Source organism: Populus euphratica, unplaced genomic scaffold (genome assembly GCF_000495115.2).
Source record: "Populus euphratica unplaced genomic scaffold, PopEup_1.0 scaffold5.1, whole genome shotgun sequence".
NCBI lineage: Eukaryota > Viridiplantae > Streptophyta > Magnoliopsida > Malpighiales > Salicaceae > Populus > Populus euphratica.
Window position 1 is genome coordinate 5,221,111 of NW_011499848.1, and position 15,818 is coordinate 5,236,928.

General features: G+C 32.2%; 1 protein-coding gene and 1 pseudogene across 1 annotated transcript; both read right to left on the reverse strand.

Annotated features, from left to right (window-relative positions):
- Positions 1-1,298: 1,298 nt before the first annotated feature.
- Positions 1,299-7,728, reverse strand: LOC105118584 (chromatin assembly factor 1 subunit FAS1-like; annotated as a pseudogene).
- Positions 7,729-11,175: 3,447 nt separating this feature from the next.
- LOC105118592 (protein HEADING DATE 3A-like) lies at positions 11,176-15,431 on the reverse strand. Its single transcript, XM_011016566.1, has 4 exons — positions 15,177-15,431; positions 14,989-15,050; positions 13,310-13,350; positions 11,176-11,445 (listed from the first exon to the last, which is right to left on the reverse strand). Exons 1-4 carry the CDS (start codon positions 15,372-15,374, stop codon positions 11,222-11,224), a joined length of 525 nt encoding a protein of 174 aa, XP_011014868.1. The 5' UTR covers positions 15,375-15,431; the 3' UTR covers positions 11,176-11,221.
- Positions 15,432-15,818: the final 387 nt, after the last annotated feature.

A 15,818-nucleotide genomic window follows, 5' to 3' on the forward strand; every position in this document is an offset into this window, starting at 1 on the left:
ACATGTGAAAATTAAAGTGTTGCATGTTTTTTTTCTACTGCACTCGATTTTAGTCAACTAATTTATATCTATTTTTGCTGGTTTGATTTTTTGTGCATTTACGTGGGATGGCGCATTTTTCTTCAATTTTTTTTTTTAAAAAGGCATTGTTAACGTTACTTTTTCATAGAAAAAATTAACTATGAACTGAAAAATTTAATATGCATGCGTTGTTAAAAAATTATCTAGAAGTTAAGATAAAGACGCTGTTTTCCAAAAAAAAAAAACGTTGAAAATTTATTAGAATTTAAAATTGGGTATATAGAGTTGAAATTTATTTTTAATATAATTAAAGCTATATATAAAGTTAATGAAACAAAATATCAAACTCAATGTAAAATTAATTTAATATAAAAAAATAATTATTGTAACCTACAATAAATTGTCCTTTTTCTATGTTGCAGTTCTAGCATTTATTTTTAATACTTCTTTCATTGTGCATTGTTTATGATTTTAAATATCATTACATCGTTTATTAAACAATAATTTTGTGAAAATAAACTGCAATTATATACTTGAGTTAATTTAATATTAACTAAAAAACCATGATGAAAAAAACGGAACGGCCCTAGAAAATAATTTAGTATATTTTTTTATAATTAAGTAATTTTAATGTGATAAAAATGAAAAGGACTAAAAAGCCACTGGAAGAAAGCTTTAATGATTTTTTGTTTAGGGAGTAGCTACATGCAGAAAAGCTAAAAGAATATTCTACCCTATATAATTTGGAAATGGTGATTAAATCATGGTAATAAAATCACATTGCCCGAATACTGAGTTGAATTGTTAATTTTTTTTTCTAGAAGTTTAGAAATATGTGAACGAATTTTTTTAAGTTGATAAGATGAAGTTTTGATAAAGTAATTATTCTTAAATACAAACTTATACAATAAAGCTAATAAAAATTTAATATCAATAAAATTATTATATAAAATAAATGGGTGATTACAGAATATATCCGAATAGCATTTTTTTTCTTCTCAGATAGCTTCCTTTGTATTATTTGATACGGTAATTTTTATACAATGCACCAAGAATACCAGTATCTTTCTGAACAACATATAGTAGAATATTACCAGAGCATCCATGGACTTTTAGAGAGAAAAACCCACTAACTCTATTATCCGAAATGCATGTTTCAAACACAAGTCAGTCTTGTGAAAACCTTTTTAGAACACAGAAGTTGTCGGGTTTTCAAATAAGATTGTTTCACCAGAGTCTTTAGCCTACTTGAATATTCATCAAGATCAAGGTACTGGTTAAGCCAAAAGCTTTATCACCTTATATTCAACTGTATGATTTACAACAAGAACTTTACTAATGCTGAGTTTCTTGAGATGATTTGTAATTACATGCCACAGAAAGTGGCCAAAATGTGGGGAAAATTTTGAGGAGAAAAAACTGAAAGGCCAAAGATGATCCAGAAAAGAAGGCCATGGATGGCCGTCCATGCATATTTGCTGGCCCCTCAGCAACTAAACCATGTTTAAGCGAAGGAGGCGAGGACCCATTAGGAGTCGAGCTTTTACCAGCATGAGGCAAGCACCTCTCAACAGAATATAGAAATGTCTTTCATCCTCTGCCCTTTTACCCATTAGGAGTCGAGCTTTTCTGCTCATTAAAAAGAACAAGGGTTTTAGTAATAGAGTATCGCAACAAGATTTAACTCGCTGAAGACATGAACGCATACATACCTGGTGAAATTCTAACGCCAACCCCGTCCAAAACTTCTTTCTTATAACGCCAACACCCTAAATCCATAAACCAAGAAGAATTGGGTGATGCTGAACTAAGGTATTTCTTTTTATTGAACCATTGAACAGAGGTCCAGACTGTTAAAGGACGTGCGTAAATAATTTCAATAATCAAAAGCTTTTATCAATAATCAAAACATCATTAGTGTCCTTAACAGGTAGATCCTCATCTGTAAAATGGGAATGATACAATATTTCAGAAAGCCATTAACCTGCCAACGATTACCCACAAAATCTGACATCTCACGAATTTTGTTTCTTAATTGCGACTTTAAGACGGGGGGATTTCTGATGCAGTGATTCAACCACTTTATTCATACTTTGCGAGCAAGACTGAATAGCGAGCACCTGAAAATTCATAACGATTACAGTAAGCTGCAAACCATGGGCCGCAGTCATAACATAATTGAAGGCAAACTATAAACATGTCCAGATTATTATTAATGCATACTGTCAGAAATCTTAGGAGGTATGCTTAACACAATTCAAAAGCACAACTTACGACTAAAGGCATATCTGAGTCTTGTAGAGTAATCATAGTTGGGATAAGTGTAGCACTGGGCTTGGCATTTGACAGGCAATCATCATGATTTTCAGGTGACACATCCAAGGATATCTCCATTTGCGGTCCACCAGGGAATGCTCGGATGCTGAGTGCTTGCAAACACATTTTTTTCAACTTTAGGAATGTCACCAAGATCATCAGCCACTAAGAATGCATCCTTCTCATGCATTAGATTCAACATAATCAAGGGATGATTTTTCCTAAGGGCATTATCGGTGAAATTGTTCAAATATTTCTGCTGTTTCAGCAATGTACAGAACTCCTCACTCTGTAAGTCTTGCTTGCAACAAGGTGAGCTTCTGGCCTCCTCCACTGACAGATTAGTGTCCATTCTGTCAAGCTGTACTCCCTGCATTTAAAAGGCAATTAAAATTTCATAAACAAGCATTTCCCTTGGCTACAATAAAAGTTTATGGCTATTGGTTCTCCTGGTGGCCTCTGGACGAGTTAAGATTTGACATAAGTTTAAATTGCTTTGAAAACCTAAATGCTACTGCATAGCAGGTGCACTGATAGTTGTGCAGAGGTCAGTGCCTTAAAGCAAGGAAGCATTAAATGCACTTGAAAAGAGAGGAGGGATTGTCAATTTTGACCATTAAACATCTAGCTTAATAGGTCTTTATGCAGTTACGTGCTTATGGGTCATCAATTCCAGATACTATGAAAGGAACACTGGATGCAATCCAGAGACGGGGATGCATGAAATTATCTGAGTCATTGTCATTTTATGTCAGCAACTCAGACTTATGGATTGCATCGAACAACTATAGCCCAGTAAAGCAAGTTCCAACTCCAGAATTACCCCAGAATCTCATTTTATTACCTCATTTTCTGAGAGATACCCATCAGGTACAAAAAAACCATCTTCACTCTCTTCTTCTTCATCAGCTTTTGAATATTCTTCCTCTAAGATTTCTTCTCCATCATCCTTATCACAATCCGAGAGGCGTTCACCAGGATCCTCCTGCAGAACAACAATATCATCAGTAAATCATAGTTTCAATTCCAGTTGTTCTTTGAATAGAAAACTCAGTACCTCTTCCCATTCTTCATCACTGTCAACGTTATAATCTAAGTCTGGATCCCTCCTGAATGGATGGCACGGTCCAACAGCATGACTGAAAAAATAGCATAACAGTCCATTAACACATAACCAAATGCAGCCCAAGTTTCTAATCAATACCTTCAATGGTGAGGATTGACAAGAAAATGACACTAAACCTACAATTTACATTCACTGGAAAATCAACACGAGTTCACAATTGGTATGGACCTAAACATTACAGATAGGACAGCCTGAAAAAAAAACAAAAAATAGCATTGAATTTCCACCTCTTGCAACCAAGCAGACAAAAACACTGTCTTAATAGCCCTAGGTGCCTTAAGCACAAAGGTCTTGGAGAACCTAGGCACTAATAGCAAGGCATGAACATACCCAAACAAGGTAAAGCAAGCAGTTTAAAATACAAGAACTCTATAAGGCAACAAAACCTGAGGAAAAAAATTAAAAAAGCCGTGGCTTTAGGCAATTAGCTCAAAAGATAGAGCAGGTACTAATAACAAGATGTTGACCAAACACCATCAAATGTAAGGTTTACAAGATTTAATGAAAATGGGTGGGGGGCGGGGGCTTTTGCACCTGGAGCTTCCAAAAATACACCAAGCTTTACACCCTTAACTTCACCTCATCAAACAGGATTACTTTTTCTTTAAAAGACAAAGCATTTTGCCCTTGAATCTTTGAATTTAAGACATAGGCATTTTGCATAACAAAAGCAGTGATTTATAATAAAATATGAAACAAAATGAATGAGAGTTAATGTGTTTATTCCACTAACACTGAAAATAAATTCAATAATTACATAGAAATCTTTCTAGAAAACAGAGAATAGTGGCCTAACCATAATTACCAGAGAAGACATACTAAATAGTGTAATCATTTAAGCACTTCCAGTAGAAATCACTACACTCCCTAAACTCTTCTGTCTTTATATTGAGTAGCATGATACAATCCTATGAGAGAGGAGCTTACCTTTTCTTAGGCCAGATGCCATAAAATGCAGGTCTATGGCTCTTATCAACCTGCAACAATTGCTTCCTCCGGTTACACTTCCTAACATCACCGCACGATCTGTCATCCGGTTACACTTCCTAACATCACTGCAAGATCTGTCATCAGAAGTTTGATGTCCCCATCCATTATCAAGCTTCTCTGCACTTGAATCATCATTATGAGTTGGGTCCCTAATAGCAGTTAGCTTTAGTTCCGTGAACAGTCCAGTCTTAGGCTTCCTGCGGATGCTCCAATGCCGCTTTCTGTTGGCACGGATAGAGAAACCCAAATGAAACCAAGAAGATAAGTGACCTGCAAAATGAATCAGTGCCAGTCATCAGAAATTCATCTGCTCAGGAAGGTTAAGTCACTGTAGGCAAAAAGGTGAGGAGGGCAGGCTGGGGAGTGCAAACCCTACTTGCGAATGTCATCAGCTGTAATGATATAATTTGATGAAGAGCACAGTCCATCAGTTGAGTAATCGCCTCAGCAATCCTTTTACTCTCTTTGCTTGATGAATCAAAAGTGGTTGCTTTAGTTGAAGTCTGGTCATTATGACATGGTGGATTACTTTTGCTTCTTTTTAGAAAGCGTTCCATCATTGAAGCTTGCTTCTGTACAGCAACTCGCCTTTTCAACTCAGCTTCTTCCTTCTCTTTGCGCCGCTGTTCCTTCTCAACTTCCTCTTGCTGCCTTTTCAACTGTCTCTTAATTTCAGACTCTTCCCTTTCACGACGCCGTTCGTCCTTTTCTGCCTCCTCTTGCAATCGCTTTTGCTCCTTTTCCTGGAATAAATTCAATGAATAATATGAATATAACAACAAACTGCAAAAATATTACAAAATTTAGCAAAAAAATTCTCGCGCACAACTGTATGAAAGAAAATGGAATAAATATTTCATTTTGAATGGATAGTATGACCCAAGAAACATTGTTCGGATTGAACATACAGTTTGTCTCCTTTTCTTTTGAAGTTCAAGGTCCATCCTTTTTTTCTCCTTTTCCTCTTCTAGTTTATTTTTCTTCAATTGCTTGACGAGCAGTTTCTCTTCTTGTTTTGCTTCCTTGTCAGCTCTACAATGACACTTCAATATTTAATTAAAAAAAAAAAGCATTATTTGAAGTACTCGAAAAATAGAGCCTTCTTAGATACATACATCTCTGCTCCATTCTTCTGTAACAAGCCATCAATCATCAATCGAATGTCTGACTCTGTTAAAACTTTACCAAGCTTCCCTGATGATTTTATTAAATCACTCTCGTAATTTTGATCAGTCTCTAGCTTTTGTAATGCAGTTATCATTTCTGAAAAATGAAACAAAAACGTCAGTAGTGACATTATAACCACAAGAAAGTACAAGGTTTTATATCACCGAAACAGTCCATACTGTACAGTAGGTAGGCGGCATGTCGAGGAGTAATTTTCACTTATTATTCATTCTGCAATCTCACACCTTTTAACTCTAGCAACCAAGTCACAAAGGTAAGAAAAGCAAAATGGTGACAAGGTATCAATGACCTGCATGATCTAATTAAGGTGTCTGTTCAGACTTCAGCGACACTAAAGCACATGTTTCGTACAGTTAAATCTTATTTATATTAACTATGTGTTTGTTATGTGTTTGTTTGTTGAAAATTGATTTTTTATATATTATTTTTTAAAAATTTTTGTATTTATTTATAATTAAAAAAGTTATTAAAAAAAAACACTTTTTAATTAAAAAAAATTAACTTAATTTTTAAAAAAATATTTTTCTTTTTATTTTGAGTGAAAAATTCTTTTCAAAAATTATGTAAAATTTAAAAATATTATATTATTTGTTGATTATATCAAATTCGATTCTCAAATTTTTAATTGCTATATATATTTTATTTTAAATATTTATTTTTTAATTTCATTCTTTTAGAATTTATTTTTTATATTAACTTTAATTATTTACTTTTTTCTTATTATTTTTTAATTGAAATTTTTTAACTATTAAATTTAATCCTTATCCTTTTAATTATTATTTATTTTATTTAAAATAATTTATGAAATATTAATTATTATTTTTTTAATTTTTTATCTTTTAATTTTTTAATTTTTTAAATTTAATTTTGATTATTATTTATTTTATTTGAAATAATTTATAAAATTATATTTTTTTTAATTTTATTTTCATTCAACTTTTTAATTTGTAAGAATTATTTCTTATTATTTTAATAAATCTGAAAAAATAAAATATTAATAAATTATTTCACAATTTATTTTCTATGATATAACAAAATACTAAAAAATATTTTTAAATTTATTTTTATTATATTAATAAATATTAAAAAATGATTTATTTTTTTATAATTTACCTTAAAAAAAAATATTTTCAGCAAATATATGTACACAATAAAAGTCACGGATTCATAAAATTTAAAGAATGGCAGCTGCCCAAGCATTTTTAGTCACGATTATTGCACAGAGCTAGAGAAGCATTGTCCACTAACCCAGCCACCTCATGCATTTACCACTACTTGCAAACAGACTCGAAGGGACTACAAAAATCTAATCGCACATGTATTACCAGAAACAGCAGCAATCCTGTCATGAATCTCTTTCCGACACTCGCGCCTAATTTTCAATGCTCCATGGACAGATTTCGGCATTAGCTTGAAGTCGCTTGTCTACAACAAGTACACAAATCAAATTATTAAACAAGTAGCAAGATTAAGCACAAGCAATAAACACGTAAGAGGCTAAAAATAATAAAATGAAATAAAAATAAAAACCTCCCAGTACCAGAGACAACAATGAGTCTCGTCCTCCAAAATATCAGCATCAACATTAGGCACACCGTACATTACTCTTTGATCAACGAACAACACAGCATTTTTCACTACCGCAACAGTCAAATTCCCACTCATTTTCACAGGCTTCTTGTAAATTTCCTCCACCAATTTGGTAAACGACATGCCACTCTCTTCCATTACTAACCCACCATCGCATTCACATTACTGCACTCATTTCCACTCAAATCTACACCAAACCCAAAACCCATTCTTTGACTCGTCGTTTCTTTGTAATACCCAAATAGCCCTTTCATTTCTCTCTTTAATTCCTTGATCTTGGCTCCTTTCTGTTCACCTCTTATGTTCAAAAGGTGTTGCTGCTGTTTTGGTGTTAATGTTGCTCGCTTTCTCTTCAGGGTCTTCTTTGGTTGATCTTGGCCGTTCGGTTGGGACTCATCTTCGCCGTCGATTGCCATCTTCGCCACTTCGGCCATTGCCTTCGCTCCAAATCGAAATCCCAATCTTTAGGGAAAGGTATGATTATTGTCATTTTATTTATTTTTATTATATTAAATAGAGAAAGGTATGATTATTCGTCTTAAAAATGTTATATAAGCCCAACTCCAAATCATATTTGTCTTTAAAGTGTGTGTCCAGTAAGGCTTGAGCCCAAATCCAATACAACTGGATTTATTCTTTTCATTTTTAACAGTTATCGGCCCAGATTTTATACCTTGCATCTTCGAGGGACGTGCTAAATGAAAAATCAAAAATACTAATTTTCATTTTTCTATGCTTATTTTCCGTCTTCCAAGATGAATACTGGATAAAATACCAAAACACAATTTCTCTTGCCATGTTTTTCTGGATCGGTACCGGATATATGGGCTGAGACCCGACTAATTCTGGGGATTCACAAGCCCTCCACAGGAAACTTCTTGTAAGCACAATACAGTTAAATCATGTCCATATGTAATGGGTCCGTGGAATTGTTTGCATTGGCAAGAGTTGAACATGAAGTCTTGGATATGAAAACACTGCTAAGTCCTGACTCTTCTTATTAGGCTCGTTATAAGGGGTTTCTCGCAAAAATGTTATTCCTGTATATTTTGTAAAAATATCAAAATTTTATAAAATATTATTTATTATAATAGTATTTTTTTCACTATTTTTTCACCCTTTTAAAAACATATTTTTTTATTGTATAAATTTATCTTGGTTTTATTACCTTGTTATGAGTTTAACGAATTTATTTAAATTTTTTTTATTTATTATTAAATTAATTAAAAAAATTTAAAACTAATCAAATTAACAAAGTCATATCATATTATTAAAATAATTATATGTGAGATATATTAAAATACAATCCGGTATTCTAAATATATTTACTTCTAATCATTGTATAATAATAATAAACAACTATATTTATGCTATTAAAAAAATATTAACAATTTATTTTTTTTAAATAATATTTTAAATAGTTTAAATATAGTTTTTTTTACTATGAATACTTCAATGAGAAAAATTTATTTGAAAAGTTAATTATATTGTAATGGAATAAATAAGTGTTTTATTTTTTAAATAATTTTAATGTTATTTTTTTATGATTATATTTTATTTATTTATTTTTTATTTTTTTTAATTTTTTTAAAAGATATATAATAATAGTATTTATAGAAAGAAAAATACATTATAACATTTTATTTAGCTTTTCTGAAAAGAAAAACTAAAATATTAACTTTTTAGCTCTTCATTTAACACCCGTGTTAAATTTCTCCGGGAAAATCCAGCCCTGTACCCAGGCTAGCTCTAGATAGATTGGCAAGAATCTAAAATCTTGATTTTATCAGAGATTGAGACTGATTAAACTTTAAAGCATAAGAAGTAACAACACATCACGTAAAATTTTAATATTTATAAAATTTATAAAATTTAAATTGATAAATCTTTAAAAATAAATTTAAAATTTGATTAACGCAACTGAAAAAAGATTTTAAAAATTAGTTACAAGATTACGGGCGTGTTGTGTTGCATCGAGAGAAGGCCACAGATGCCTTAAGAAAACGACAGCTTCCATTCAAAGGGAGTAACGTGTGCATCATCACTCAAATCACCATGCGATTTGACCAGCGACTGTAAAATGACATGGTGAAAAGAAAGACAATACACTTTAAAGATCAGGTGCTCTGGGAGTTTCCTCGCCATTTGCAAAACAACATAATAACCTGGAATAAATGAGATTATACATGAAAAGTACACCTTGACGAGGAGAGATAAAATCTGGAATAAAAGATACTAGGGACATATTTATTTACTGAAAAACAGGTTTTTTTAAAAAAATAAATTTTGAAAAAATAAATTATTTTTGGATATTTAGTATTTTAATAAAAAATAAAATAAAAAATAATTTTTAATGCCTGATTATGTCATGAAAAATAAATTAAAAAAATATTAATATTTTATTTTTCTCAAGTTTATTAAAATAATAAAAAAAAATCTTACAAATTAAATAGTTGAATGAAAATGAAATTAAAAAATATATAATTTTATAAATTATATAAAATAAAATAAATAATAATCAAAATAATAAAGATCAAATCTAAAAAAATAAAAAAAATAAAAGATGAGAAATTAAAATAATAATAATCAACATTTCATAAATTATTTTTAAAAAATAAGTAATAATAAAAAAATAAGAATAAAATTTGATAAATACAAAAAATCAATAAAAAAATTAAAAGAAAAAGTCATATAGCAATTACAAAAATATGAACCAAAGTTAATTTAAAAATTAAATTTTAAGAGATGAATTGAAAAATAAATATTCAAAATAAAATATACAAAACAATCAAAAGTTTACAAATCAATTTTGATATAATCAGCAAATAATGATATTTTTAAATTTTTTACAAATTTTCCATTAACTGGAAAGTGTTTTTTATCTATCACTTTTCTAACAATAAATAAACACAAGAAATTTGGAAAAGTAATTTTTCAAAAATCACTTTCTGGAAAACAAATATAGTAAAAAAAAAAACACTTTCCTGAAAATCAAGTTAAATTTTTTTCTTGACTAAAAAGTATTTTTTATTAATTATAAAGTGTTTTTTGTTGATCAGAAAATATTTTTTATTTATTAATTTTTTTAATAATAAATAAATATAAAACAAGTTAAAAATTAAATTCTCAAAAATTACTTTTTATAAAATAAACATGGCATAAGTATTCACACAGTCCTAGTAAACTTTACCTTAAAAACATCATTTAATTGTAATGTTGAGTTTTTTCAAGTAATTCTCTGATATGTTCGTCCATCGAAGATTTTATCAAAATTAATTATAATGAATAAAGTGAAAGTTGACGCAGACTAAACATTAGTGAACAAAGATAAAGAGTTAATAACTACATGATGATAAGTTTTAATTCAACATGTATACATAAAAGCCAATTCAGCAACATGCCGGATTAGCTAATCTTGAGTTATCTAAAAGCTTAATTTATCTGGACCACCTGATATTTAATGACTTTAATTCGAGATTATATTTAATTTTATATTATGATCTGATTACATCTATATCTACTCATTTAATTTAAATTTTTGGGGTTTTTAATCCCCTATCTCAACTTTTTTTAAAAAAAACAGCACTAGAAAAAAAATCAAATACAAAGCCGAGATTTCGATAATAAAAGTGGTTTAATTACAGTCATCCATTCTCCATTTTTATTATTTTGACGGGGTTCTTATCATTTATCATCCACTCCAAAATGAGTGGACAGAATTGCGACACGTACTATAAAAGGCGGGGAGAGATGTAGCGATCTCGATACCTGCAATACTCATAGTTTCCCTATTTTATTGATATCTTGATGTAATTAGACAATTTCATTAGGGATCATGGCGGAAGCTAGATAATATTGTATAAGCAGCCATATATATATATATATATAGAGAGAGAGAGAAAGAGAGAGAGGCCAGTCCTCCGTCCTTCCACCATCGGGATTGACTAGTCCTCCGTCCTTCCACCATCGGGATTGAAGGGAACCTTTCTCTCATGGTCTCCTTCCACCGGAGCCACTCTCCCTCTGGCAGTTGAAATAAACAGCAGCCACTGGCGACCCTAGATTGTAGAGTTCAGCAAAGTCCCTGGTGTTGAAATTCTGTCGCCACCCAGGGGCATACACTGTTTGCCTGCCTAGTTGCCGAAACAACACAAAAACAAACCGATGAATTCCCGCTGTCGGCCTTGGGCTCTCGTAGCACACAACCTCTTGCCCTAAACAAATTACCAATACATGCTTAGTTCATTGTATATACGAAACAACACAAAATAAAAATAAAAAGAGCATATAGTAAAATGGTATATTACTTAGGATCAACCTCCGCACATCAGATTGAGTTTATTTTCCTAATCAACAAAGACAACCGCACCAAGTGCAGTAATTAGCTGGAACGCATACAATATGGCTACGTACGTCCACAATAATCCTTTCACTGTCTTTGCCCTCCAGAATTCTCATTCACACATTCTCTTGCCTTTTATAAAATTGCATTGACCGTGACTGGAAATGAAATAGACAATGCTAGCTACTTGCCTAAGAAATCTCAGTGTTTCATCGTAGCCTCCAACCAATGAAGCCATGTTAAGGGGTTGGATGGGCTCTAATTCATGTTTTATCAATATTTTTTGTTTAGTTTTATATAAAAATAACTTGTACTTTTTAATTGAGTGATTAAAAGATTCTAAAGATTTATACGGAGCTTTTTAATATGATATTTTAGTTTGGGTTAAATTCTTAGAATTTTTGAAGAATTTTAGAATTTTAATGAAAAATCACAAGTTAACCAGTTTTACGTTATTAGATATAATTTTCAATCTGACCATTAGATTAAGTTAAAATTTTACAAGAAATCTTAAAATATATTAAAGAAAATCTGGTTAAAATTTTAAAATAAATAGATCTTAGCAGTGCTAATAAAAAAAAACTGTTAAAATAAAAGCAAAACGACTCATTATGGATAAAATAGTTATTTGTTATCAAAAAATAAAACAAATTAGCTCTTCCTTGCTTTTACATGTTAGTGACTAGACAAAAGTAGCATAGAAAAAGAGAGAAAAGAAAAAGGTGAGATAGAAAGAGAGAAAAGTAAGGGAAAAATATAAAAAAATCTAAAAAAAAAAGTGAAAGAATAACTTAGTAAATTTACAAAGTTCAACTTATAAAACACTAATTTAAGAAAGAGTCAAGTGAAGAAAGAAGGAATTGAATGAGGAAAAAAAAATTTAATTACTTTATTTTTTAGTTGACATGAGATTGTTATTTTATTTTGGTTGAAGGGTTGTTACAATATCGATTTAGATTTGATTATAGATGAATTGTATTCCACAAAACATCGAAGAATATAACTTCAATAGTAAGTTTATTTTTAACTTTTAAATTTATTTTTTTATATTTTAGATAGTATATTTTAATTTTAATTTTATTGTTAATTTTAAAAATTTATATACATAAGTTAATAATTAACCTTAAAAAAATTAATATATTTATTTAATAGTTCAGGACAGAAATAATTCATGGTTCTGCCCTAACCCGCTGACATCATGTTATCGTGAGAATATAACAACTACAAACTCTAGATGTGTTAGCGGCTCTGTTGTAAATATTATTATGGTATTAGCTGATGAATGCAGCATCGATTCAATTTAAATTAGACCCGGCAACATCCATCTAAGTACTGCTAAGATTAATCTACATGCTGCTGAAACGTGATTATTATGAGACATATTATAGCAATGACATTTTTCAACTAGGCCTTTTAAGAAGTAACGCTTTCTAAAAAGTAATTCTGTTGCAGATATAGCTAAGACCATCTAAAAGAGCATTGGTGGAAAAGGACCACTGCGCAATTAAATTTTCATCCAACCATTCGCCAGCAAAATATTCACTGAAATAGGATCATTAGGAATCATATTTGGGAGAATAATGTTGTCCTGGCAACCAAGATGCTCTACAACAAAATCAGAATATGTTCCGTGTAGTTAATGTCCCTCTCCACCAATCCTCCACACAGAAAAGATTGAAAGGGTCCTCATGGAATTTTCTAGTCTTTTAATAATATACTAAAGCAAGCATACTCACCAAAGTTTGCCCCGGTAGTTGCTGGAATATCAGTCACCAACCTGCAAGTTCATGTCAGAAGGCAGTAACTCAATCCCAGCTCTTGTTCAACTGAAAATGCAAACAGTACGTTTAAAGTAACATGTAAGGGGATGCATGCCCAGAATCCCCGCGCGTTTTAGATTTATAATAATTAATGGTTCATATGTATCTATACGTACGCGTGTGCTTCAGGCACGGGCTGATTTGATATTTTCATATCAGCCAAGCATTGTTTTTAATATAATGTTAATTTGTTCGTTTCCAGTGAAAGCGAAATGGCAAAATTGTTAGGAAATGAAACCTTTGTCTTCATATAATTTTTTATTTTTACGTGAGAATTTAAAAATCTATCCTCCATTCAAACATGCATAATTTAGATACATCATGGCACAGTGGATCATCTGATGGCACGTTGTAAAGCTCTGACATGAAGGTGACCTGGCTATAAGGTTATTCAGTTAAAGGCATGCAAACAAGATTTGTCTCTTGACCGTATTCAAATAAAAAATTAGTGAATAGGAAAATATGTAAATTCCGAGGAACCAAAAAGGTTGCTCGATATTGCTGCCCATTATCATCGTACTTGTAGGACCCGACATCCTAAAAAAATCCTAGTCAATCCGAGGAATACCCCCTTTCACCGTTTTGCTTTACTCACCGAGCCACCAGTAAACGACAACTCAAAAAAAAATTGAAAGGAAAAAAAAACAACGAAGAAGAAATGGAACACATAGAAAACAACGAAAGGAACAGGCTGTCAATCAAAAAAGAAAGAAAATCACAAGCAGGGGGGTTACAAAGGTCACGGTCTTCGAATTTACAGTATGCTTTCGGCTTCTTGTAGTCTTATGGGTATATATGAAGGACAATGCATGCAATATATATAGCTTTTTCCCAGCTCAGTACTTGCTTCCATGAGCGTAAGTCACCCGTCCAGACCAATAATTCTATGAGAGTACTGTTACGAGTTGTAATATCAGATAATATACAATGCGTTGAGCCATAGTAATCGTCGACGTAAAGGTGAAGTCATTTTTAGAGAGCTCTTAAGTAGTTCCATGGTCGGTTCGGTTAATTAATTAAAGAACGATAGGAGTAAATCGATACTAAAAAAACACGTTGCTTTATAAATAATTAGCAGGTTTGATTTGTCTGTGAGACAGGCATCCAAGGACTCACCATCACCTTAAATGCAGTGTTTAATCTGGTGTCTGTCAAATAACTATCCCAGTTGAAACTAAGTACTTCTACATGCTCTCTTACGAAAGTCTTTCGAGTTTAGAATTGACATGTATAGATCTAGGATGTTGAGATTAGAGGATAGTATAATTCCAAATCATTTGACGAAAACATCCTTGGTATCATGTCAGGGAATCTCTTCTATCCAAATTAATAGCCTAAGCTCTCATGCCTCTCTGACTCGCACTTTTGTGTTAGATCTGCTAGAATAGCGAGATTGAAATGCAGTGTGGTGTGAGGGAGAGGCCAGTTACCAATACATTTATTCTCTTTGGTTTGGGTCACTTGAGCTGGGTGCATCAGCGTCCAGTACCATATATTAACCTACCATGAAAGTAAATCTCACTGCTCAGATGTGTGCGCGCGCGCGCGCGCGCGAGTGGGTGGATGTGTATGTGTGCGAGAGAAAGGCCAGTTACCAATGCAAGTATTCTCTGAGGTTTGGGTTACTTGGGCTGGGTGCATCAGGGTCCACCATAACCTAAGATAGAAGTGAATTTCACCGCTCATCAGGTTTCAAAGAATCCAGAGAATAAATTATGCTCGACGAATGACTAAAAAACGAAAACATTACTGCGTAAAGGAGGAGGACATGGCCGGGGCTTACCAGAGTGTAGAAGGTCCTTAGATCTTCCCCACCGATATCAACCCTGGGCTGGTTGACAACGTGGGAGGGTTTGAGCTCATAACCATTGTTAACCTCTCTAGAATTGTAATTGACCCTGAGGGAGATAGATCTGGTGAAGGGGTCCAACACGTCCCCTATAACACGGCCAACACTAAGAGGTTCTCTATCCCTAGGCATTCTTGCACAGCACTGATCAACTTGTATGCAAATACAGTTTGAGTTGTTGAATGAATGTTAGTTTATTTTTCGCAACAATTTAAGAAGATACAACAGCTATTTATACACTCTTTTGTGGTATGTATTTTATTTTATTTACTGCTATGCTGTCAATAGAATCTACCGTACTTAATTATTTTTCTTTTCTTCTCTTTTGGGGATTCCTAGATGACGTTTTGGGCTTGTGGTGATGCCTCGACGGCTCAAACTCAATTGCATTAGCAGTCCAAGTAGAATAAAGGAGGCCACCTTTTTCGCTTTTCTCAAAATTAAACAAAGCCAGTTTCATTTTTCACCTGGTCTAGTGGTCTTTGTACTCAAAAAGAGCCAGATTCACGTTTTCCAACCCCCCTCCAAGTTCCCCGCGATGTTCAAAATAAGCAAGGATCTCGAAGCCCTTCTACC